This window comes from Chiloscyllium punctatum, chromosome 6 (assembly GCF_047496795.1).
Source record: "Chiloscyllium punctatum isolate Juve2018m chromosome 6, sChiPun1.3, whole genome shotgun sequence".
NCBI classification, from domain to species: domain Eukaryota; kingdom Metazoa; phylum Chordata; class Chondrichthyes; order Orectolobiformes; family Hemiscylliidae; genus Chiloscyllium; species Chiloscyllium punctatum.
The window spans coordinates 76,063,644-76,090,993 of NC_092744.1; the positions used below are offsets into that span (position 1 = coordinate 76,063,644).

At 42.0% G+C, this 27,350-nt stretch overlaps 1 protein-coding gene across 7 annotated transcripts in view; it reads right to left on the bottom strand.

Annotated features, from left to right (window-relative positions):
- Window positions 1-27,350, bottom strand: part of yeats2 (YEATS domain containing 2) — a 137,722-nt gene that overhangs the window by 85,544 nt on the left and 24,828 nt on the right. For 4 of the 7 annotated variants that reach the window (XM_072572969.1, XM_072572968.1, XM_072572972.1 and 1 more), the window contains exons 3-11: window positions 26,027-26,124; window positions 22,784-22,876; window positions 20,586-20,840; window positions 18,469-18,587; window positions 17,349-17,510; window positions 9,776-9,887; window positions 8,252-8,296; window positions 6,855-7,128; window positions 4,208-4,477 (exon numbers count right to left, since the gene is read on the bottom strand). In XM_072572969.1, the coding sequence (XP_072429070.1) occupies window positions 4,208-4,477; window positions 6,855-7,128; window positions 8,252-8,296; window positions 9,776-9,887; window positions 17,349-17,510; window positions 18,469-18,587; window positions 20,586-20,840; window positions 22,784-22,876; window positions 26,027-26,124 (1,428 nt within the window). The remainder of the gene's footprint in view (window positions 1-4,207; window positions 4,478-6,854; window positions 7,129-8,251; window positions 8,297-9,775; window positions 9,888-17,348; window positions 17,511-18,468; window positions 18,588-20,585; window positions 20,841-22,783; window positions 22,877-26,026; window positions 26,125-27,350) is intronic. The other 3 variants (XM_072572973.1, XM_072572971.1, XM_072572970.1) reach the window with 1 other exon arrangement.

A 27,350-nucleotide genomic window follows, 5' to 3' on the forward strand; every position in this document is an offset into this window, starting at 1 on the left:
TCACATGGACTAAACAAAACCCCATTATTTCAAAGACCACCAGTCAGTCTAGTGGTGAGAAAGGTTTAGGAATGATAATGCAGCCAAAATTAACAATCATCACTTGGACAAATATGGAACAATAATTAAGGAAAGCTAGCATAGCTTTGATAAAGGAAAATCATGGTTAATAACCTAATTGAGCTCTGCAGTATCAGAGAGGAAGTGTGGACATGGACTTCCAAATGGTGTGTAATAAAGTACCACAAAATAGAATTGTGGAACACACAGGACAACAGCAGTGTGGAAACAAATGTGGCTGGATAACAGGAAAGAGAGTATAGTGGTGAATGGCTGTTTACCAATCTGGAGGCAGTGATCCCTAGAGGTCAGTTGATATGTTGATACTTGGTTGTAGAGGGCACAATTTTGATACATAGTCATCAACTTCAAAAAGGCTTAGGCCAACTAGGAATGAGTGAGCATGCAGCAGGTGAAGTTTAATGCAGAGTAGTGTGAAGTATTGGCAGAAAGTACGAGGAGAGGCAATATAAAATGAAGGATATAATTCTAAAAGGGCTGCAGGAGAAAAGGAGGCCTAGGGCCCAAATGTGCACAGATCATCAAAGATGTTCGGGGAATTTAAAGAAGTGTTCAAAAAGATGTAGGGGATCTTGGTTTTATAAACAGTTAGAGATCAAAAGCAAGGAAGTTATAATGAACCTTTATAAAACACTAATTCAGATACAACCAGAATGTTGGTCTAACGACGTGAAGGGCTTTATAGTGCACAGACAATACTCAAAGCAGTGACTTGCTTGATCGAATTAGAGAAGTTGGCATTAGTGTATTTTGTGAAGGGAAGGTTAAGAGGAGATTTGATGGTAATAAATGAAATCTTGAGATGTCTAAATTGAGTAGATGAAGAGGAACCATTTCTGTTGGCAGAGATGTCCAGAACCAAAGGACAATTTAAATTGACTGGAAAAAGAATCAAAAGGTGACATGAGTAACATGTCTTTATTCCCTGCAGTGTGGGGTTAGGATCTGAAACATACTGCCTAAGTGGGCAACAGGAGGAGAGTCAATCAAGACCTTCAATACGAAATCAGTGAAGCACCTAAAGAGAAAACATTTGCAGGACTATAGGAAAAGATTGAGTGAGGAGGACAAAACAAACTGCTCCAACAGAAAGCCAGATGAGCTGTCTGATTCCATAGTGCTCTGGTCAATAGTCAACTCTCAACCAACACTGAAACAAATTATCTGGTCACTATCTCAAATTTTATTGTGCAATGTTAGTTATACACAAGCTGGGTGTTCGGTTTCCTATGTGACAACAGTGACTACACTTCAAACCATTTAAATGCCCAGAAAACAATTTGGAAAAATGCGAGGTCATAAAGGCACCTTGGCATTGCAGGTATTCCTGTCATTCCATTATTCTCATCCTTTCATCATACCATCCTTAATATCATTGACACCCTTTCCAATATTCCTACCCTGAAACAAGATTCTATCCTTCTCAACACTTCATTCTTGCCAATCAGTTCAAAAATGCCCATCCTTCCGTAACTCCCACTGTTTCTATAAATTTTCTGTTTTTGTTTAAACAGCTATTTGTTAACTGGATATCACTGGAATAACAGAGATCACTGAAGGTATAAAGCAGGTAGGGCAGTATGTGCAAGGAAAAGAGAGGCTGGAACTGAAGCATCTGATGGGATGACTCATAATCAACTTCTCTCTTTGGTTTTGTCAATCCTATAAATGAGTTATAGAGTCATAGAGATGTACAGCATGTAAACAGACCCTTCGGTCCAACCCGTCCATGCCGACCAGATATCCCAACCCAATCTAGTCCCACCTGCCAGCACCTGGCCCATATCCCTCCAAACCCTTCCTATTCATATACCCATCCAAATGCCTCTTAAATGTTGCAATTGTACCAGCCTCCACCACATCCTCTGGCAGCTCATTCCATACATCCTCTGCATGAAAACGTTGCCCCTTAGGTCTCTTTTATATCTTTCCCCTCTCACCCTAAACCTATGCCATCTAGTGCTGGACTGCCCGACCCCAGGGAAAAGACATTGCCTATTTACCCTATCCATGCCCCTTATAATTTTGTAAATCTCTATAAGGTCACCCCTTAGCCTCCAACACACCAGGGAAAACAGCCCAGCCTGTTCAGCCTCTCCCTATTGCTCAAATCCTTCAACCCTGGCAACATAGTTGTAAAGCTTTTCTGAACCCTTTCAAGTTTCACAACATTCTTCCGATAGGAAGGAGACCAGAATTGCACGCAATATTCCAACAGTGGCCGAACCAATGTCCTGTACAGCAGCAACATGACTCCCAACTCCTGTACTCAATGCTCTGACCAATAAAGGAAAGCATAACAAACGCCTTCTTCACTCTCCTATCTACCTGCAACTCCACTTTCAAGGAGCCATGAACATGCACTCCAAGGTCTCTTTGTTCAGCAACACTCCCTAGGACCTTACCATTAAGGTGTATAAGTCCTGCTTTCCCAAAATGCAGCACCTCGCATTTATCTGAATTAAACTCCATCTGCCACGTCTCAGCCCACTGGCCCATCTGGACAAGATCCTGTTGTAATCTGAGGTAACCCTCTTTGCTGACAACTACACCTCCAATTTTGGTGTCATCTGCAAACTTACTAACTGTACCTCTTATGCTCGCATCCAAATCATTTATGTACATGACAAAAAGTAGAGGGTCCAGCACCGATCCTTGTGGCACTCCACTGGCACTCCAGATTCCTGAAGAAGGGCTTATGCCCGAAACGTCGATTCTCCTGTTCCTTGGATGCTGCCTGACCTGCTGCGCTTTTCCAGCAACACATTTTCAGCACTCCACTGGTCACAAGCCTCCAGTCTGAAAAACAACCCTCCACCACCACCCTCTGTCTTTTACCTTTGAGCCAGTTCTTTATCCAAATGGCTAGTTCTTCCTGTATTCCATGAAATCTAACCTTGCTAGTCAGTCTCCCATGGGGAACCTTGTCGAATCCCTTACTGAAGTCCATATAGGTCACATCTACTGCTCTGCCCTCATCAATCCTCTTTGTTACTTCTTCGAAAAACTCAATCAAGTTTGTGAGACATGTTTTCCCACACACAAAGCCATGTTGACTGTCCCTAATCAGTCCTTGCCTTTCCAAATACATGTACATCCATCCCTCAGGATTCCCTCCAACAACTTGTCCACCATTGAGGTCAGGCTCACCGGTCTATAATTCCCTGGCTTGTCTTTACCACCCTTCTTAAACAGTGGTACCACGTTTGCCAATCTCCAGTCTTCCAGCACCTCACCTGTGACTATCGATGATACAAATATCTCAGCAAGAGGCCCAGCAATCACTTCTCTAGCTTCCCACAGAGGTCTCGGGTGCACCTGATCAGGTCCTGGGGATTTATCCACCTTTAACTGTTTCAAGACATCCAGCACTTCCTCCTCTGTAATCTGGACATTTTGCAAGATGTCACCATCTATTTCCCTACAGGCTATATCTTCCATATCCTTTTCCACAGTAAATACTGATGCAAAAATATTCATTTAGTATCGCCCCCATTTTCTGTGGCTCCACACAAAGGTCACCTTGCTGATCTTTGAGGGGCCCTATTCTCTCCCTAGTTACCCTTTTGTCCTTAATATATTTGTAAAAACCCATTGGATTCTCCTTAATTCTATTTGCCAAAATTATCACATGCCCCCTTTTTGCCCTCCTGATTTCCCTCTTAAGTATACTCCTACTTCCTTTATACTCTTCTAAGGATTCACTCGATCTATCCTGTCTTTACCTGACATATGCTTCCTTCTTTTTCTTAACAAAACCCTCAATTTCTTTAGTCATCCAGCATTCCCTATACCTACCAGCCTTCCCTTTCACTCTGACGGGAATATACTTTCTCTGGATTCTTGTTGTCTCATTTCTGAAGGCTTCCCATTTTCCAGCCATCCCTTTACCTGCAAACATCTGCCTCCAATCAGCTTTCGAAAGTTCTTGCATAATACCGTCAAAATTGGCCTCTTGCTAATTTAGAACTTCGCTTATCACAACTGACAAATTTATACTCCAGAATTTTTCTTTTCAATTCCACAATACCCGATAATTTAGCGGCCCCCACCCCCCACCCCCGTCCCCCAGCTCATGACGCAGATCAGACTGAGATTTCAGGCTTTCCAGCATTGTGTGCTTCACCTTTAATGCTGAGAGTAGATGTACCTGACACGATTTTGCAGCTCATGGTAATGGGCTGGAAGGACTTCCCTGGAGAATCAGAAGGGCTGGGAAGCTGCCCCTGAGGGACAATCTTGCAACTGGCTGTGATTGGTTGGAATGCTGAGTTTCCATGAGTTCCAAACGTGACCTTCTGAGTGGCCACTGGCCTGGTTGGTGTACGCTCCAGGGAAGACTGTCCTGAGTGACTGCTCGGTCCCACTTCACTTTTAACAGGAACTTCCAACTTAACTGAAAATATAAAAGAAACAGAAGCATATTTCATTACATCTAGAGGAATTAAGTCTTCCATTTATCCTTCACAATATCCTTCCTTGAGGATTTATTCATATAAAATCTTCCTCAACCATAGGCATCGAGGACAAACACAGAAAGTGTTGGAGAAACTCAGCAGGTCTTGCAGCATCTGTGGAGACAGAAACATTTCAAGTCCAATACGAACTGAAGAAGAGTTGTACCGGAGTCAAAATGTTACCGTTTCTCTCCCCACAGATGCTGCCTGATCTGCTGAGTTTCTCCACCATTTTCAGTGTTTGTCCTAGATTCTTATGGTTGGGGAACATTTTATATGAACTGCATTTACCCGCATTAACTCCATATCTCATGATAACTTTGCCCTACAAGAATCTAAGAAACAGATCTGAAATGTTCTACTGACCCTATTCTTTAGGAGTAAGATTTCTAGAATTTTCCCCACCCTTTGTATGACGAGGTACTTCATGATATCACCCCCAAACATTCTAGTTCTAATTTTAAGGTTACACCTTCCCCAATGTCAACTTTCCCACCAAAGAAAATAGCTTCCTTCTACCCAATCAAATCTTTTAATTATTTTAAACACTCAATTATCTCAATCTTAATCTTATGTAGTCAAGGAAGAGGGTTTTTGTGGCACAAGATATAGAGTTCCCTGCCTCTGTGCCAGGAGGCCTGGGTTCAAGTCCCACCCGATCCAGCCTCCAATCTCCTCTAATAGGTTGAATATAAGTTTCTATACTCAAGGAATTGAAGTCTGTTTGCTGTAATTAGTATATTGAAAGGCCCCAGCTTCATTGCCTAACTGGTGTAATACTGATCAAAGCAAGTATTGGGATGTTAGAATTTGTCTGAATGTTTTTAGACGTGGGGGAAGGGAATTAAGATATTTATTTATTCCTCCTCTGTCCTGATGGTTGTATTCATAGGTCTTCCAGAAAATCAGTTGTCCCTCATCAACATAGAATTGGATTTTAAATAATTCTGCCTTTCAAATACATTATTTTAAATAATTTATCTCATTACTGCTACAAGACTTTCATTGACAAGTTACACCCATCCCTTAAAGGAACTACATAATTATGACAGAATAAATTCAGGAGAAATCACTTGTAAAAACACAATGTTTGAATTTTGTGACTTTGTTGTGCCACATTAGCATACATGTACTTTAGACAGCTCATTATCACTATATTATCTGGAACATGTTCAAACATACATGCCCTTCAGCAGACGGTTTGAATTTTCATAGAAGTGTATCTCAGTGCGTGCACATTTAGACTAGAATAGAATAGAATCGCTACAGTGAGGAAGCAGGCCATTTGGCCTATCGAGTCCACACTGACCCTCCAAAGAACAACCTACCCAGACCCATCCCTCTACCCCATTCCTGTAACTCTGTATTTTCCACGGCTAACCCACCTAGCCTGCACATGGGCAATCTACCTAACTTGCAAATCTTTGGACTGTGGGAGGAAAACGGAGCATCTGGAGGAAATTCACACAATCACAATCACGGGGAGAAGGTGCAAATTCCACACAGACAGTCACCCAAGGGTGGAATCGAACCTGGGTCCCTGGCGTCGTGAGGCAGCAATGCTAACCACTGAGCCACCATGTCACCACATTTATGTAGCTTTGAGGTTTGTATATACGTGTACATATAAACATCATATTTGCTTTCATTTGTACATACATGTTTGACTCAGTGTTTGATTTTGGAGTTTATGGATATGTGTACATCTCCATGTTTAATTTTAGAGGTTGTACACATCTATGTACATCTATACCTGGTTTCAGAATGTGTACATATGTGACTGTGTTTGCTTTGGGATTTGTACATAGAGGTGCATAACCATTTGATTGTGTGTGCATTTATGTAGGGGCTGAACATTGCACCGACATGTAGGTAACTCCTACTGGTTTAGGGATTTGTGTACACACCAGTAGCTCTATTTTTCTTTCAAATTTGTATATCTATGTGTGTTACTGTTTGAAATAAGAACAGAAAATGGCAAAAAAACTCAGCAGATTAGCAAGATCTGTGCAGATAGAAACAGATCTTTTAAGTTTTCTTCTGATCAGACTCTTGTCAAAAAGAGTTTGTTTCTTGCTCCACAGCTGTTGCTAGACCTGAAAGTTTCTTCAACGCTTTCTGTTTATATTTCAGATTTCCAGTATCCACAGTGTTTGCTTCGATTTATGTGACTCCTCATAAGGATTTGGGACTTATACATATATATGAGGTTCCTTGTTTGATTTTGGGTTTGTACACAAATGTCTGCCTCTGTGATTTTGTGTTGGGCATGCTCACAAGATGCCATGTTTAGGATGTGGTTCCTACATGGTTCACCTTTTTCTGAAGTAAATCCCAGAGAGTCGTGCAAGTGCTTTCCAGTGGCAGAACTCAAAGTAGCTAGAGACATGTGCACTGCTCCAGCTGATGTCATTGGGGGAGTGGAGGCCATTGCAGGTTGCAAAGGGGTGACAGACTGAGGTGTTCTGCTGGAGGAGGAGGAGCAAGAGGAGGATGATGAAAGGAGCACAGTAGAGGAGCCAGAAGGAGCCAGAGCTGTGGGAAGGTAGTCCTCGCCAAGAGAGTCACGGTGCAGTTCAACGTCAACCACCTGTTCCAAGGGGAGCACATAATGAACAGTGTTATTTCAGCACTCAAACTTCAAATGGATAAATCAGATGCGCAGGACCAAACTCAGTGTAAAAATGGGTAAGAAATCCAAACACAAATTCTCAAAACAACGTGCATCTATATTGTGCATTTAACATTGCAAAACATCCCAAAGATCTTCACAGAAGGCATTATTAAACAAAATCTGACACCAAACCACAAAATCACAGTAGGACAGCTGATTGCAAAATCAGTCAAACAAATTTTATGGAATGTCTTAGAAAAGTAGCAGAGAGCTGCAGAGATTTAAAAAAAACAAAAAAAAGGAAGGAAAACACTAAGGCTAGGAATTCCAGAGCTTTGTACAAAACAGCTGAAGAGACAGCCATCAACGGTGGAGCAATGAAAATCAGAGATTCAAATGGCCAGACTTGGAGAAATGCAGAGATCTGACAAGGTTACACTTCAAGAGGGAGACTATGACAACAGAGAGGGGCGAGGCTATGAATTTCAAGACAAAGAACAAGAATTTTAAAATTGTGCCATTGCCAGAGTCAACAAGTCTCCAAGTTGTGCTGGTGATATTGCTGGACCAAAAGCACAACTTATCAGCTGGCCTAAGCAGCCCCTGACTAAAAGAAGTTCATTCACTTAACTTAAATAAAGGTCAACACCAACACCTACAAAAGGGGTGAGAGCAAAGTCATTGTTGTGGGTACAACATTCACCTAATTATCATACAATAATGTAATTTCTAAGTTATTAATATAAATAAGTAATTAAACTTTTCACGCAAGAAGCTATCAACCACGATAGCAGCGTGATTATATCAAACCTCTGGGTAATGATATGTTAAAAAAAACTCAATCAGGATTCCTTCTCCCAACTCCCCTACACAGATATCCTCTCTGCTAATATACTATTTGGTCTCAGTACTGAATGGCTGACCTGGACTCTGCTTGGGTTCATACTTGAATGATGGGTGAACTCAGATTGTAAAGTGTCAGTCCCTACAGCTGTGAAGCTGCTAAATAGAGTAAAAGAAATAGAAAGCTGCAGAGGGAAAGTGAGAGAGAGAGAGAGAGAGAGAGAGAGTAAAAAAAGAGAGAGAGACTAAAACATACTGTTTCTGCACCAAGTGTCTGCAAGCCAGTGTAGGTTCGATCCAGCTGTGGAAAAAAAACAAACTTATATCAGTAAAAGTGAAAGACAGTTATGAGTGCCCAACATGAGCAATGAAAAAAAGCAAATGGTAATAAGGAAACCAAATTCAAGAGTAGCTTAGTTACCTCCAGAATCTCACATAAATCCAGCCCAAACTGATGCCAAGTTAATGGGCTAGATTTTCCACTCAATTAGATAGGGGTAAAATTTAAGTCTGACTTCTCTATCTTTGCAGACAGTAATATGAGTTTCAATCACAAGACTATTATAGACCCAATTTGGCAAATCTCATCCAAATGATGGTCTATCTGAAACTGAAATATTGCACTGAAGTAGTGAGGAATCCAATTGCTGTGATGCAGTTGAATGACCTTTGTTCTGCACCTATTATTTAAACTTGGAAGCACTCTGAATCAATGTAGAGGGCACTTCATATAGTATTCATATCATGTAACCACACTTCAGAGTAAGCATTTTCAGACAGGCTAAGGGTGCGGGCTCCACTATTGGCACAAAGCATACAATATAGGTTTATGCCAGTGCATTTTGCAGTGTTGTACATACAATCCATTTGATTAGATGGTTAAAGCAAGACCCTGACTACCTAGTTAGGAGGAGAAAACAAAAGATCCAACAGCAATATTCAGCAGGAAATACTTAAACCATAACCAACACCATCAGTAAGGCAGCATGGTGGCACAATAGTTAGCACTGCTTTCTCATGGCACCAGGGAACCGGGTTCAATTCCAGCCTTGGGCGACTGTCCATGTGGAGTTTGCACATTCTCCCCATGTCTGTGTGGGTTTCTTCCCACAATCCAAAGATGTGCATGTTAGGTGGATTGGCCTTGTTCAATGGCCATTGTTCAGTTATGTGCAGGCTAGATGGGTTAGCTATAGAAAACGTAGAGTTGGGGGATAGGGTAGGACAGAAATGTGGACCCATAGGGGCAAGGTGCCCACTTCCACAGTGTAGGGATTCTACGAAATACAGACTTATTGTGGGTTATGGGAGTTTGCTGTGAGAAAACTGGCTACCAGGTTTCCTAAGATTACAACATTAACTACACTGCAGAACCATCGAACAGTTTCTGTAAAATACTTCAAAGGGTATACTGATGATGCTTTTTTGAACAGGCATACATTCTGTGTTTGAAACCCTGTTCAATTAAATGCAAGCTCAGCAGCTTGCACAAAGCTAGGAGCAAAGACCCTAGGGAAACGAAACAGCTTAAGCCTCTCCACCATTCAATTAGATCAGCAATTATACTTCAGATCCATTCACCCATCTTAGCACCATAACCCGTGATGCATTTACCAAACAAAATTCTAATGATCTCAGTCTTGAAAGCTCCCTTTGTCCCAGCATCCAGACTGATCTGATAACAGTGATAAGTGATTGTTCTTCCCTGTTTCAAGCCTCTATTAACAGATTAACAAGAGCAAATATGGGGGGGCAGAGCTTCAACCAACTACTGCTGTACCTTCAGCTGGTGAATGATGTCTATTCTCTTGTTGCGCAGGTCCCTGAAGTGGATCTGAATACGTACAGGGAATTCACCCCAGCCTCGTCTGGTCAAGTGAAATGGTGGCTCACTAATCAGAAAATTTAAAAAAATGAAAATCAGACCACATGAGAAGAAAATTGAGAACAACAATAACCTATTGCTTACGTAATTTACTATTCACTTTTCCACCAGCTACTAAATTTGACAATATAATCTTGCAGCCAAAATACCAAAACATCTGCTCACAAAGATTGTTCTGAAAGAATCGCCGAAAGGGAGTTTGGGCTAGATTTTGTACACCTCAGTTCCAGACATGTTTGTGACATTAGAAGCAGGAAAAATACATCAGGTGGCCAGCTCTTCATCTTCCCACCCAGCTCTAAACCATTCTCAATAAGACTGGGTAATGCTGCCATGACCCTATCCCCATTTAGGCCAACTGAGGGTGTTAATTAGCTAATTACTGCCACCTAAGGCCTTCAGACCCCATCCATCGTCAAGATGTGCTCAGCAATGTCAGGTGTCGGAGAGTGGGAAGGTCTTTTTTTTAAACAGCTTTGTTGAAAGGTGGGAAGAAGGCACACATCATTGTGGGCTGAGAAGATGCTCTGTATGCATCAAGTTAAAAAAAATCACACAACACCAGGTTATAATCCAACAGGTTGAATTGGAAGCACACTGGCTTTCGGAGCGAAGCTCCTTCATCAGGTGATAAAGGAGGGCTCAATCGTAACACAGAATTTATAGCAAGAATTTACAGTGCGATGTAACTGAAATTATACATTGAAAAATTGATTGCCTGTTCAATTTTTCAATGTATAATTTCAGTTACATCACACTGTAAATTCTTGCTATAAATTCTGTGTTAGGATTGAGCCCTCCATTATCACCTGATGAAGGAGCTTCGCTCCGAAAGCTAGTGTGCTTCCAATTAAACCTGTTGGACTATAACCTGGTGTTGTGTGATTTTTAACTTTGTACACCCCAGTCCAACACCGGCATCTCCAAATCATGTATGCATCAAGGTATCACTCCACCCCAAGCCTGCTCCTCACCTTAAAGGCTTGCGGATCTACCTGGGTCTGGATGCTGTAAATGCTCTCCATTGGCCTCCCTGTAGTCCTGACAGTGTCCAGTACTGAGCTCTGGTGCTTCTCAGATTACTAGAGCCACCTGTTAATCTGACTGGCTGGCGGCTCTCAAATTTAGGACTTGATGAGGAGGCTGATAGCCAACCCTCAGCTTGCTTAGGCCACCTCCAGCGTTTTGTCACTGCAAGGCAGGCCTTTCAAATATCAGTCCATTTGTCTCAGATTGTCACAGAGAGGCCAGGTCATTGAATATATTCAGGATTGCATGAGGCAGTGTCAACAGCTGCGGGCAGCAATCAATAAAGTTCAGTCAGGCTACAATTAGATCAGCCATGATCTTATAGAATGGCAGACTGTCCTTGATGGACTGAATGGCCTACTCCTGCTCTTAGTTCATGTCTTCTTGTGAACTAACCTTTCTGACCAGCTCCACAGCTACTTCTGTTCATCCAATCCTTTGGATTCCCAAGGATTGGTTGTATTTGTCCCATCTTTGACCTTGGGGTATTTGATGGGACAGAGTCAAGGGAACTACACTGTTTATAGCTCAAGCCTGCACCAACTTGCCATCACTGCCACTCAGGAATTTGGCAACCGAATGTCTAGCTGATTCTGAGAGGATGCAATACAGTACAAGTGATGCACAACAGAAGTCTCATTCTCACTGAATAAAAGGTAAAAAGGACCAAACTTGCTCCATAAGCAGGGGATTTATTTCAACCAGGAAAAGACCGACTCTCAATTTATCAAGCAATAAATTATATTAATAATTGTTCAAAAATGTAATTAGGGTACACAGTTATTTATCCTCTAACTTCTTGTATTAGCTTTAGGATAACACAATTCTCAAATTCATATTCCATACAAGCTATCTGAGTTCTGTGTCCTTAACTGTCCACCACACAGATACACATGCACACATACAATAAGTCTATGCTGTGAATTTGCATTTACAAATACTTTCTATTTTGTTCAAAAAGCATGCAATCTGTAGGCAGTCAGTCAATGCGTCAATTTATAAATTCCTACTTTGGAAACAAAACCAGTCCAGGTTGGAATACAGGCAGACTCTAACCTCATACCTTCAATGCACTGTCTGAGCTGAAATGTCACTTTCTTTATATATTGATAAAACCTTAAGTCATCTCAGGGCTGTGACTTGAAAGAAATTCTGGGATTTACAGTCATAGTGTCATAGAGATGTACAGCATGGAAACAGATCCTTCAGTCCAACCCATTCATGCCAACCAGATATCACAACCCAATCTAGTCCCATCTGCCAGCACCTGGCCCATATCCCTCCAAACCCTTCCTATTCATATACCCATCCAAATGCCTCTTCAGTGTTGCAGTTGTACCAGCCTCCACCACTTCCTCTGGCAGCTCATTCCGTACACATACCAACCTCTGTGTGAAAAAGTTGTCCCTTAGGTCTCTTTTATATCTTTCCCCTCTCTCACTTAACCTATGCCCTCTAGTTCTGGACTCCCCCACCCCAGGGAAAATACTTTGCCTATTTATCCTATCCATGCCACTCATGATTCTGTAAACCTCTATAAGGTCACCTCTGAGCCACCAACGCTCCAGGGAAAACAGCCCCAACCTGTTCAGATTCTCCCTGTAGCTCAGATCCTCCAACCCTGGCAACATCCTTGTAAATCTTTTCTGAACCCTTTCAAGTTTCACAACATCTTTCCGATAGGAAGGAGACCAGAAGTGCACGCAATATTCCAGAAGTGGTCTAACCAATGTCCTGTACAGCAGCAACATGATCTCCCAACTCCTGTACTTAATACACTGACCAATAAAGGAAAGCATACCAAATGCCTTCTTCACTATCCTATCTACCTGCGACTCCACTTTCAAGGAGCTATAAACCTGCACTCCAAGGTCTCTTTGTTCAGCAACACTCTCCACGACCTTACCATTAAGTGTATAAGTCTAGCTAAGATTTCCTTACCCAAAATGCAGCACCTCGCATTTATCTGAATTAAAGTCCATCTGCCACTTCTCAGCCCAGTGGCCCATCTGATCAAGATTCCGTTGTAATCTGAGGCAACCGCTGTCCACTACACCTCGAATGTTGGTGTCATCTGCAAACTTACTAACTATACCTCTTATGCTCACATCCAAATCATTTATATAAATGATGAAAAATAGTGGACCGAGCACTGATCCTTGTGGCACTCCACTGGGCACAGGCCTCCAGTCTGAAAAGCAACCCCCCACCACTACCCTCTGTCTTCTACCTTTCAGCCAGTTCTGTATCCAAATGGCGATTTCTCCCTATATTACGTGAGAGCTAACCTTGCTAACCTGTCTCCCATGGGGAACCTTCTCGAGCATCTTACTGGAATCTGCATAGATCACATCTACCGCTCTGCCCTCATCAATTATCTTTGTTATTTCTTCAAAAAACTCAATCAAGTTTGTGAGACATGATCTCCCACGCACAAAGCCATGTTGACTATCCCTAATCAGTCCTTGCCTTTCCAAATACATGCACATCCTGTCCCTCAGGATTCCCTCCAACAACCTGTCCACCACCCTCGTCAAGCTCACTGGTCTATAGTCCCCTGGCTTGTCCCTACCACCTTTCTTAAACAGTGGCACCACACCTGCCAACCTCCAGTCTTCCTGCACCTCACCTGTGACTATCAATTATACAACTATTTCAGTAAGAGGCCCAGCAATCGGGTGCAGCAGATGCAATAAATGATGTGTGTGGAGGTGCAGGTGAATTTGTGGCGGATATGGAAGGATCAGTTGGGGCCTTGGAGGGAAGTAAGGGGGGAGGTGTGGGCGCAAGTTTTGCATCCGCTGCACCCGATGTGGCCTCCTCTATATTGGGGAGACAGGTCACCTACTTGCGGAACGTTTCAGAGAACACCTCTGGGACACCCAGACCAATCAACCCAACCACCCCCGTGGCTCAACACTTCAATTCCCCCTCCCACTCCACCAAGGACATGCAGGTCCTTGGACTCCTCCATCGCCAGACCATAGCAACACGACGGTTGGAGGAGGAGCGCCTCATCTTCCGCCTAGGAACCCTCCAACCACAAGGGATGAACTCAGATTTCTCCAGATTCCTCATTTCCCCTCCCCCCATCTTGTCTCAGTCAAATCCCTCGAACTCAGCACCGCCTTCCTAACCTGCAATCTTCTTCCTGACCTCTCCGCCCCCACCCCCACTCCGGCCTATCACTCTCACCTTGACCTCCTTCCATCTATCACATTTCCAACGCCCCTCCCCCAAGTCCCTCCTCCCTACCTTTTATCTTAGCCTGCTGGACACACTTTCCTCATTCCTAAAGAAGGGCTCATGCCCAAAACGTCGCATCTCCTGCTCCTTGGATGCTGCCTGATCTTTGAGGGGCCCTATTCTCTCCCTAGTTACCCTTTTGTCCTTAATGTATTTGTAAAAACCCTTTGGATTCTCCTTAATTCTATTTGCCAAAGGTATCTCATGTCCTCTTTTTGTCCTCCTGAATTCCCTCTTAAGTATACTCACACTTTCTTTATACACTTCTAAGGATTCACTTGATCCATCCTGTCTATACCTGACATATGCTTCCCTCTTTCTCTTAACCAAACCCTCAATTTCTTGAGTCATCCAGCATTCCCTTCACCTACCAGCCTTTCCTTTCACCCTGACAGGAATATATTTTCTCTGGGCTCTCGTTATCTCATTTCTGAAGGCTTTCCATTTTCCAGCCGTCCCTTTACCTGCAAACATCTGCCCCCAGTCAGCTTTTGAAAGTTCTTGCCCAATACTGTCAAAATTGGCCTTTCTCCCATTTAGAACTTCAACTTTTAGATCTGATCTATCCTTTTCCATCACTATTTTAAAACTAATGGAATTATGGTCGCTGGCCTCAAAGTGCTCCCCCACTGACACCTCAGTCACCTGCCCTGCCTTATTTCCCAAGATTAGGTCAAGTTTTGGAGAAACAAAAGTCAAAACAACAGCACTTTTAAAAGGAAGGGGAACAGACAAGGGAAGCTCTTGGTGAGGTCTGTGCAGAGAGAAAGAAACACAGCCGTGAACCTGCACAGTTACTGCCTTTGCTGTTTGAATTCATGTATCGCTGGACATCAGAGTGCATCTGGGAAAATTAACAAACAGTGAAATTCACAACTAATCTTGGAGGAACCTACTTGGGAGAGATCACAGCACAGAAACAGAAGTGAATGTTTAAGCGTGGCCTTACAGTAAGTCTGCAGTAGTGAGTAGAGGTGGTTCTTTCTTGATTATATGTTTACTGAGATATGTCTCTTGATTAAACTTAAAATGTAAGCCACAACTATTAATTTTACCTAGAGCAGTGTTTTGTAGAGAAATAAGATGGTGCTGTTTTCTGGGTCTGTAGATTGTGAAGGAGCAAAAATGGCCTTTAGTAGAGTGACATGCTCTTCTTGTCAATGTGGGAGTTTAGGAAAAGTTTACGGGTTACTGAGGATTATATCTGCAATAAATGCTGTTGGTTGCGAATCCTATCAGATCAAATGGGATCAGTTGGAGAGACAGTTAGAGGCAATGAGGAATTTACAACAGCAAGGGGATGTGATGGATAGCAGTTATAGGAAGGGGGAAAAGTCGCAGATACAGTCACAAAGATGGGTTAACTCCAGGAAAGGTAAGAGAGGTAGGCAGTTAGTGCAGGAGCCTTGTAGTGGTTCTGTTCGCCGAGCTGAGAATTTGTGTTGCAGACGTTTCTAGGTGGCATCCTCAGTGCTTGGGAGCCTCCTGTGAAGCACTTCTGTGATGTTTCCTCCGGCATTTATAGTGGTTTGTCTCTGCCACTTCCTTCCTTCCGCAGGAGCCTTCTGTAGTTATCCCCATTTCAAACAAAGTATGCTGTTTTAGAAAATGTAGGGGGTGATGGATTCTCAGGGGAACATAGCACAAACAGCCAAGTTTCTGGTATTGAGACTGGGTTTAATACAATGAGGGGTACGTCGGGTTCCAAGAGATCAATTGTGTTAAGGACTCTCTAGTCCAATGTTCAGATAGGGGTTTCTGTGGCCAGCAGTGAAAAATCAGAATGATGTGTTGTTTCCCTGGTGCCAAGATCAAGGATGTCTCAGAGAGGGTGCATAATGTTCTCAAGGGGGAGAGGGGCCAGCAGGTGGTCATTGATCTGATCTGATTGGAACCAATGACATAGGAAGGGAAAAGTTTGAGATTCTGAAGGGAGATTACAGAGATTTAGGCAGGAATTTAAAAAGGAAGTCCTCGAGAGTAGTAATATCTGGATTACTCCCAGTGCTACGAGCAAGAGAAGGCAGGAATAGGAGGACAGAGCAGATGAATGCATGGCTGAGGAGCTGGTGTATGGGAGAAGGATTCACAATTTTGGATCATTGGAATCTCTTTTGGGGTAGAAGTGACCTGTACAAAAAGGATGGATTGCACCTACATGGGAGGAGGACTAATATACTGGCAGGGAGATTTTCTAGAGCTGTTCGGGAGGATTTAAACTAGTAAGGTTGGGGAGGTAGGACCGAAGGAGATAGTGAGGAAAGAGGTCAATCAGAGCCTGGTACAATTGAGAACAGAAGTGAGTCAAATAGTCAGGGCAGACAGGGACAAAGCAGAGAACAAGGTAGGACTGATAAATTTAACTGCATTTATTTCAATGCAACGGGCCTAACAGGGAAGGCAGATGAACTCAGGGCATGGTTAGGAACATGGGACTGGGATATCATAGCAATTACAGAAACATGGCCCAGGGTTGGACAGGACTGGCAGTTTAATATTCCAGGATACAAATGCTACAGGAAGGATAGAAAGGCAAGAGAGGAGGGGGAGTAGTGTTTTCGATAAGGGATAGCATTGCAGTTGTACTGAGGGAGGATATTCCCGGAAATACAGCCAGGGGATGATCACCTTACTGGGATTGTATTATAGACCCCCTCCTAATAGTCAGAGGAAAATCGAGAAACAAATTTGTCAGGAGATCTCAGTTATCTGTAAGAATAATAGGGTGGTAATGGTAGGGGATTTTAACTTTCCAAACATAGACTGGGACTGCCATAGTGTTAAGGGTTTACATGGAGAGGAATTTGTTATGTGTGTACAATAAAATTTTCTGATTCAGTATGTGGATGTACCTACTAGAGAAGATGCAAAACTTACATATTAATCAATCGAAATCTGTATCCTGATTCTAAGTGATTAAAGACCAAACAGCCAGCTAGGTTTATCTAATACATTGCATCAGTTGTATGTCACTTTGATCTTTTACTTACAAATTCTGCATCCTGTGTATCCTGCCCGACTAGCTACCTGGTGAAGGAGCAGCAGTTTGAAAGCTTGTACTTTCAAGTAAACCTGTTGGACTACAACTTGGTGTTGTGTGAAATTTAACTTTGTCTATTTGATTTTAAAAAACTTGATAGTTGCCTTGCACGGAATAGAAATAAAGTCGAAGATGCGATACATGGAGGCTCACCTGACTTCCACCAGGTCATTTGGCTTATAACTGGGATGCAGAAAGAACCAGACTTTCTTCACAAAATGATCAATTGTGGGCTCTTTCCGTGAACCTCGCACATAAACCATCCACTTATGGGTGGACTGATCATTCTCCTCCCTCTTGTCTGGGGGAATGTACCTATAAAGCAATAAATTTAGTCAGTTAAAGAGAAAACAAGTATCTCATTTGACTGACAAATCATCTCAACTTCTTTCAGCATATCACAGGTGAAGAGAGTGAAACTCCCAATGCTGCTGAGCGTCTCTCAGAATTATCCCAGGGAGACCAGGAAAGAGAGCAAAAATCACTCAGCAAAACAGAAAAAAAAGCATTTGTACAGCACTGAGGCAAAAAGCAGGAAATTGCAATGCAAGATTGAGAAAAGAAGCAAAATTCCAGTAGGGATAGAAATTGGAAGCAGAAATTAGCACAGGGTCCAGAAGAACAAAAGCAAATTATTAATTCCAGTGCCTGGATAATGTAAAATAAAACATTGATTGAACCGATAACCAGAAAGATGGAGTGGAAATTCATTAAGATAATTTTTACAATTCATTCAGTCGACTTCAGTTGAAGTCCAATTTAAGAACAGAAGACATTTCAGTCACTTCAGCAGTGATCTGCACTTCAACCTGATTTACCCACCTTTGATTCATAACACCTTAATACTTTTAATTTTTACAATGAGCGGGTTTGAAATAATGAGCAACCTACCCTTATTAACAGCATTTTCTATTCTGCCCCCGATGCCTGTACATGGAACATTTTGATATACCACTTAGGCATATGCATGCAGACTTCAGAGGATTCAAGTTCTGCTCATCTCCACTAATTGCCCATCATAACTATGGCAGAAGATCCATGAAAAATCTGGAAGGATTGCTGATGTCCCCTTTTCTCTGGTTTTCTGACATAGTTACTATGGATTCTATTTGTAGTGAACAAAATATTGAACATCAAGTCGTCTTTTCATGTTATATCCTGATTAACTTCAATTTCACATCCACTGCCATCAGAGGGAAAGGAGGTCCGATAAAAAGAAAAGTACAAAACATTGAGAAATGCAGACAGACACCAAGAAAGGCCAAGCACTGACTTTGAAACATTGCCAACGACAATTGTCTTCTTGATGTAAAGGCGCGATGGATCTTCACTGGTGGTGAGGTAGGTACACCTCTGTTCTATCTCCTGTGGGGTTGGGACTCCAAAGGTATCCTAGCAAAGATAGTATTTAGTAAACAATGAGAGATATGGCACTATACTTTGCTTGATCGTACATTGATATTCCATTTCAATCCCTCATCAATGCGTTTCCTCCCTCTATCTCTTCCTGCCTCCTTGGACTACACATAGAGTTGAAAAATGTGTTGCTGAAAAAGCGCAGCAGGTTAGGCAGCATCAAAGGAGCAGGGGAATCGACGTTTCGGGCATCAGCCCTTCTTCAGGAATGAGGAGGGTGTGCCAAGCAGGCTAAGACAAAAGGTAGGGAGGAGGGACTTGGGGGAGGGGCACTGGGAATGCGATAGGTAGAAGGAGGTCAAGGTGAGGGTGATAGGCCAGAGAGGGGTTGGGGGCGGAGAGGTCGGGAAGAAGATTGCAGGTCAAAAAGGCGGTGCTGAGTCCAAGGGTTGGGACTGAGAAAAGGTGGGGGGAGGGGAAATGAGGAAGCTGGAGAAATCTGCATTCATCTCTTGTCGCTGGAGGGTTCCTAAGCGGAAGATGAGGCGCTCTTCCTCCAGGCGTTGTGTTGCCATGGTCTGGCGATGGAGGAGGCTAAGGACCTGCATGTCCTTGGCGGAGTGGGAGGGGGAATTAAAGTGTTCAGCCACGGGGTGGTGACGGATATTTCTTGCAAGAAATGCAAACCTTGCTCCCACACCTCCCCCCTCACTTCCCTCCAAGGCCCCAAGGGATCCTTCCATATCCATCACAAATTCACCTGCACCTCCACACACACCATTTACTGCATCCGCTGCACCCGATGTGGCCTCCTATACACTGGGGAGACAGGCCGCCTACTTACGGAACGTTTTAGAGAACACCTCTGGGACACCCGCACCAACCAACCCAACCGCCCCGTGGCTCAACACTTCAACTCCCCCACCACTCCGCCAAGGACATGCAGGTCCTTGGCCTCCTCCATTGCCAGACCATGGCAACACGATGCCTGGGAGGAAGAGCGCCTCATCTTCCGCCTAGGAACCCTCCAACCACAAGGGATGAATGCAGATTTCTCCAGCTTCCTCATTTCCCCTCCCCCCACCTTTTCTCAGTCCCAACCCTCGGACTCAGCACCACCTTCTTGACCTGCAATCTTCTTCCCGACCTCTCAGCCCCCAACCCCTCTCCGGCCTATCACCCTTACCTTAACCTCCTTCCACCTATTGCATTCCCAATGCCCCTCCCCCAAGTCCCTCCTCCCTACCTTTTATCTTAGCCTGCTTGGCACACCCTCCTCATTCCTGAAGAAGGGCTTATGCCCGAAACGTCGATTCTCCTGCTCCTTTGATGCTGCCAGACCTGCTGCGCTTTTCCAGCAACACATTTTTCTGACCTACAGCATCTGCAGTCCTCACTTTCTCCTACACATAGAGTTGGCTTACACACAGTCATACAGCACAGAAACAGACCCTCGGTCCAACTAGAACATACCAACTGGGTTTCCCAAACTAAACTAGTCGCACTTCCTGCAATTGTTCCATAACCCTCTAAATCTCATGTACCTATCCAAACATCTTTTAAACGTTGTAACAATACCTCCTCTTGCAAGTAAGGAAGGCAGCAACCCAACTACAGATAACTCTGCCCATTCTCATAACCATAACCAATTTGTGTTGTTCAATTCTATATGGAGAGATTGGCATCTCAGTACAGTGGGATTACACCTATGCAAGGCTCTATTTGTTGCTGCTTTATCCTCCTCCCTAATGTGATGATTCCTGGGTTCTGATGCTCACTAGTAGCTCACTCAAGTGATCAGTTGCCATGTGAATTTGAGGGCAGGCCATTTGACTGCAGACATCCATGGGCATCAGACTTCACATGACCTCCACATACTCAGGAGTAGGAACCCTAGCAGCTTTTGGGAGCTCAAGCCCACTGGGGTCAACCGTAGCATTCATTACTATTAGTTGACCTGTAATCTGGACACACTGTTTTAGTCCCAACCATGCCCTCCCGACACGACGAGGGATTTGCCAGAGATCACTGTACCTGGCCAGTGTTCCTCCCTGCTCTTTTCTCGGATCTGAAAGTTTGCATGTCCTCACTTGTTGCAGTGGGCTGTTCCTGCTCATTCTCTTTGTCCAGAAAGGTGTCTGCTTGATGAGTGACAGAATCTGTTTCTGATTGGTTGGCTGATGGAGTTTCAGATCGTTGATTGCCAGGGGAAGATGACCGGGAAGGAGATTCTAGAAATTTCTTGATGACTGGGTGATTAAAGACAGTAGGATCATATGGTTTTGGACCCTAAATCAAAAAAAAAATCACATAGCCCAGTTTAGTCAATCACAAGTTCAGGACAGCAAGATTAAACTAACCAAGGGTAACCCTCTTGGAGAACAGTGAGGGACAGTTCTAACAGTTCAACCAAGAAATAGCAATGATATCAGTCACATTGTCCTGATGAAAACCAACATCTTTAATGAAGAAAAATGCTTTCTGTATAACTACGATCTGGCAATGTAATCATTGATTAAGTACATGTGTCAACTAAATGCCCATTCTCAACGTAAAACTAATGTCAGTTTCCAAGAAACCACGTGATAATACCCTTCTCAATCCAAAACAAAATCTGCCAACATTTCTTAGATCATCTTTATATATAAACATGTCTTTCCAGCAATAATAACTAAACTTATACCACCTAAAGTGGGTTGACTGTTTCAAACAGAAGCAGTCTTAAATTCTTCTAACACCCGAGTAAATTTTTGGAAGCAATCTGTCCATGGCAAATTGCTGGAGGTAAACTCTCAGAGTATCTGATTTCTAACATAGAGAAACAAAAACCAAGACCACAGCTTGACCCAAGGAATATGCTGTTGGGGTGTCTTTTATTTATCACAGAGAATGAGGCTTCCCATTAGCTTTGATTACATTCTCTTTCAAAGCACATGTCACATATGGACTGTGATGACACCAACTAAAACACAGTCATGATTTGCAGTGGTTTATCCCTTTAAGGAAATAGAAAGGGCTGCACATCAGCTCATTATGGGTCTTTTATTGTAATGAGAAATCCAGAATAAAAGGTTGATATCCAAATACAATAGAAATCTACTCCACTCAAGGAGGCAATCTGGTCTATCAACATGTGCTATATTTTTGCGAAAGCAATCTAAAATTACTGCTTAGTTCCATGTATCTGTCTAAGCTTCAAATACTCAGCCTTATTCTTTTCGTCAAAGATGCAATATTTTTTGATTCAACAACTCACAGCACGAAAACATTCTATGCTTCAATATACCTGTTGCACAAAGAAATCTCTACGCAAAACCAACTCATGTGGGTTCTCTACTAGCAAAAAAGTTAATGGGACTGTACTCCTTCCTGACTCCCAACAAAAGGAAATAATCTGCTCTAATTATCCCATCATAACCTTATGTCACTTCTTCTCTGGTCCACTGGAAACAGCCATAGCATCTTAAGTCCCTCCTCACACCATTCCTACTGGTTTGTACAATTTGAGGAAATTATGCATTTGAATTCTCAGGTACCTGTCCATCTTTTAATGCAATTGTCTATCCATACTACCAGGTCATCTCTTGAGGCGTATCCCTGAACTTTTATAAAAACCTCATCTAATAGCACCTGGAAATGCATAAATGTGATGGCTAATACATTCCCTTTGTAAATTAAGGCCTTTAATTGATGTTATATCATCTGATCGACAATTAGTTGGTTTATCTTTCTATATTATCTTGAACAAAACTGGTCTGCTAGCTACACCCCAGTCCCACAGTCTAATTTAGGCAAAAAAGGAGGAAATAGCTTCTGCTACCTCCTCACTGACTTACCATTGTCTCAGCAGCATGCACCCAGGACCCCAAGATCATTGCATCTTTACTGGGTCCAAGGCTTAGAATAAAAGCTTTGCTGTAATGCACTGCTTTAATGATTTATCAGCAAAATCATGAATCGTTGCTATAAATTCCATTCTATCAATGTAACTTGACAGTACATAATTTTTCATCTTTCCTTTAGATTCAATAATTCAGTTAAACATCAGAACTTTAGATCTGTTATTTTCAGTTTCAATAGAGTTATAATAACCAATCACCTTTATGTAATGCTGTTGGCATCTATTACAAGATAATATAGATACTGACCCACTCATGTAACATTAATCACATGGGAACATTGAAAGAGTTTAAAAACCTGGTCAAGAAGATTATCTGCTTCATCCTCCTTACCTCAGTAATCTTGGGCTGCACAGCCGACGCATAGTAGTTGGCCACAATGCAGGCACGAAGTTTGTCCATCATTCTTCTAGCTTCGTTCAGGCGCTTTAAGTACAAACAGATAGTCAAATCACTCATTTCATAAGTAACTGTTTATAAATATTCTCTTCAAATTAAATGAATCTTAAAAGAACATTGGATTTTCTGGAGTTACTAAATCTCCTTTTGGATATCACTGCATCAAAACAGAAGAAGCAAGGATGGCAGAGACCATTTTGCCCTCTGACATTCAAGCGTGACTGATCTTCTATCATAATTCTACCTTCCCACAGCATCCCTATTTCTCTTAATATCCAAAATATTTTGATATTAACTTCTGCATTGAGTATATTCAGTTCAACAGCCACAATTCTCTGATGTGGAGAACTGCACAGGTTCACAACACTGAGTGAAAAATACTCTTCATCTCAGTCACAAACAGTGACCCCTTCTTAGGAATGTGGCCGCTTGGTTGTAAATCCCTTAGCAAGGGAAGCATTTTCTCAACATCCACCTTGGCTTGAGACCCTTAAGAATTTTATGTTTCAGTTAGATTACCTTTCCCTACTCTGAATGCAAACATAACTCAGTCTCTCAACATTTAAAAACTAAGTTACATTTTTAAAATGTTTTCCTACCAAAGTCGGTTACTTCACACTTAGATTGCATTCAATCTACCATAAGCCTGATCACTTACTCAAGATGTCTGTATCACCCTACATTATCTTGGCATCTTCTCCATCAGTTTCTTTCCTATCTAACTTTCTACTGTTCATAAATTTGGATATGTTACATTCAGTACTCTCACTTAAATAATTAAAACAGACTGTATGAATGACAGAGAAGACTTGATGGGCAAAATGGCCTCGCTCTGCACCTAAGTCTTATGTTCGTATTGTCAATAGCTAAGATCCAAGGACTGATCCTTGTAGTACTCTGCTAATTAGTCACCTAACTCAAAAATGTATCGCTTATTCCTATTATTTCGTTTTTATCCACTAACCAACCTTTAAACTGTAGGAACTTATTGACCTTGGTCCCATGAGTCCCATTTCTGTGGAATAATCTCTTTCAAATGCTTTTTGGAAGTCCAAAGAAACTAAATCCATTGGTTCCCTTAATCAAACTTCATAAGACCATAACAAGTATGAACAGAAATAGGTCATTCAGTAAGATCATAGCCGATCTGATTGCAGCCTTAATTCCAATCCCCTGACTGTTTTTCATAACCCTTAATACCCTTGTCAATCAAAGATCTGTTCCACTCAGCTTTGAATGCATTCATTAACCCAGCCCCTATTTCTCTGTTTTTTCAAACACATAATGTGAGAGACTAGCCATGCAGTGAAGGAAGAAGTTCTTCATCTTGTCTGTAATGGGAGATGTATTATTTTGAAAGTTTCAAGTTCACAATACCCCTGAAGGGGAAATATCCTCCCAACATCTGTTAAGTAAAGCACCCTTAGAATCTAATATGATTCAATAAGATCACCTCTCATTCTTCTAAACAGAAGGCCACACCTACTCAACCTTGCCTCATCAAACAACCCTTTCCTAACAAGTATTGTTCTTGCAGCAGAGGCAGTCTCACTTGCTAAAAACCCCAAATCAAACCCTTCTAGGTTGCTTCTAGAGATGGAAGGGGTAGATGAAGGCTCATTCCCGGCATTGGGAAAGAAAAGTCCACTGAGAGACACTTGTTTGCTCTTGCTGAGGACCCCCTCATTCCCTGTAACTCCCAACCTGTGATAAATCTCATGTCTTCACTCACCCGCGGCTCAATCTCCTAACCATCCTGGGTCTCAGATAGGTGCATTACAAGGAGCAGACACACCCTCTCTTCAAGTGCTGCCGAGCAACGAGATAACACTAGGATCTGATTAAGCAGGCAGCTCTCAGCCAGCAGCATCTCTACCCCAGAGCCTTTGATCCCAGGGAAGACCCATTGCTGTCCAGTTTGTGATTGGTACTGCATACAACAGTCCTTCTCAAACAAAAAGGGACAGTGCCATTCTCTAGACAGCAGGTGAGGTTTACCATTGGCCACATTAAATTCCATACAAATGATGTGCTTAATTTCTCTGCCAATTCCCTATTCTCATTATAATTTCACCCTCTCTTGTTTACTGGGCATATGTTTATTTTCACCAATCTTTTCCAACTTTATATATTTATTGAAATCTTTACCATTTAATTTTATGTCTCTTGCTAGTCTACTCATATTCTTTCCTCATTTTTTAATCCGTTCTTTATTCTGCCTTCGATTGCAGAATTTAACAGCGCTTGGCTTCATGATAAGCTTATTCCTTGAATTTGCAGTGGGATGGAGGAGGAGAGAGATGGAGAAACACAGACAGACATAGCATGTGTGAGAAAGGTACAGAAAGAATTCAAATCCATCACCACTGTAGATGAAACCAAAATCAATTAATAAATTTGAAATATAAAAGAAGCCACAGTAATGGAACAATGAAACTACCATACATTATCATAAGAAACTGGTTCATTATGTCCACAAAGAAGGAAATCTGTCATCCTCACCCAATCTGGAGTAGGTCCTTAGCTCATCTAGAGTAGTCTGTAGTGGACTGACTCTCAACTATCATAGAGTCATACAGCGCAGAAACAGGCTCTTTGGTCCAACCAGTCCATGCTGAAAATAATGCCAAACTAAACTAGTCCTACTTGCCTGCTCCTGGCCCATATCCTTCCAAACCTTTCCTATGCATGTATTCATCCAAATGTCTTTTAAACATTGTAATTGCACCTGCATCTACCACTTCCTCAGGATGTTCATTCTACACACATCCTCAAACAAACTTGTCCAGCAAGCTGTTCTGGTTAAGGGCAATTAGGGATGGGTAACAAATACTTACCTTGCCAGTAACACAACAAAAGCATATAAAGAGAAATAAGTCTTTTAATTCCTCTTCTTAGCCATGGTTCTATGGTATATATGCCTTAAATAAACACTTTTTTTTTGTAAATTTTATATTAGTTGCTTAGGCGCTAACTATTGCTTGTCTAATCTCATAACCCCATTTACTTTAGCCAAATTGCCACCTCCTACCTGCATACAGTAAAATTTGTGTTATCTAGCACACAACAAATAAGGTGGTGCAGGAACACACACATCCTTTAATAATTCCCTGGTACTGCTATTTGATCAGCAACAGCATTAATGTCACTGGCGTTGAGCACAACTGATGTCTTTACCTGATCTATGATCTCAATCTCATGCTCTTTGTTCTTCATCTCCATTGCAAACTGTTCCTTGATAATAACTTCAATCTTCTGCAGAGTGGCTTCACGTGCTATGTGAGAAAGAGAACGGATAACTCAGTAGGATGGTAAATATTATAATTAGTTTAAACTTGATCACATCAATCACGGGCTAACTAAGATAATGTCGACAGTACATACATTCACTGAACATACAAAGCAAGTGAGTTCAAGTTTCACTAAACATAGGTGAGATCGTCTAAAGTTTACGTGGCAAGAGACTCACAGGAATAAAAACAGAACATGTTGAAAATATCAACACGTCGAGGAGGGCCTACGAAGGGAGATACAAGAGCTAACATTGTGGGTCATAGATGCAGGTCATTGAGGTCGTCCACATGAAACATTAACTCTATCTTGTCCACAGATGCTACCTGATGTGTTGAATATTTTCAACATTCTGCCTTTATTTCACCTGTTTAATATGCACAGTATTTTGACATGTACTGGAGGTTCAAGAGTTTGCAACTGACTTTCTTAACCAAGTTCTTCCATCAATGCAAAATATTGGTGTTATTATTCAATGGGCTATAGACCTGGACCTGATCCTGCTAGAATAATATCAGCTTAACTAAGCATTTACTTTTGAGACATTCATGACACAGGAAAGTCTTATCGATTTTCACCAGGATGTATTTTTACTTTCATTTCCTTTATGAAGAATGCCTCACATTGCCAAAGGGCAGACAGTTTAGTGGACTGGGCAGATATATGACAGATACAGTTTTATGTTAAAAAATATTCAGCAGAAAACACAACAAATAAGGAAATTTTCTAGGTTATTCATTTTCACATTTGAGATTGCAAAAGGATTGCATTCTGTGTTTTGTGATGCTACTGTTACTTTGAGAACTCCAAAACGTGGCTGGCTTTTGCACTATTAATGAACTGCCATTCAAAAGTTTTATGTCTAAAGATTTTATTTCATGCCATGTATTTCATTCAAGCCAATTTAACAGAATCCTTTAATTAAATGCCACCTGATCAAACTCAGGGAAAGTTGAACAGGCTGGGGCTGTTTTTCCCTGGAGCCCCAGCCTGTTCAAACTCATGTGTGGCTTATACTATATAAAAGCCCTCCAAACTTTCAATTGAAATTTCAGCGTGTAATCAGTCCTAGGTATAAGATTGTTCCCTCAGCTTAAGTTACGCCTTGTAACTCATTCTGAATATAATATTATGTACATGAATCATCTAAACGCTTATTCATCATTGTATTCAACTCACTCCTATTTAGGTTGCCAATCAGAGAGTCATA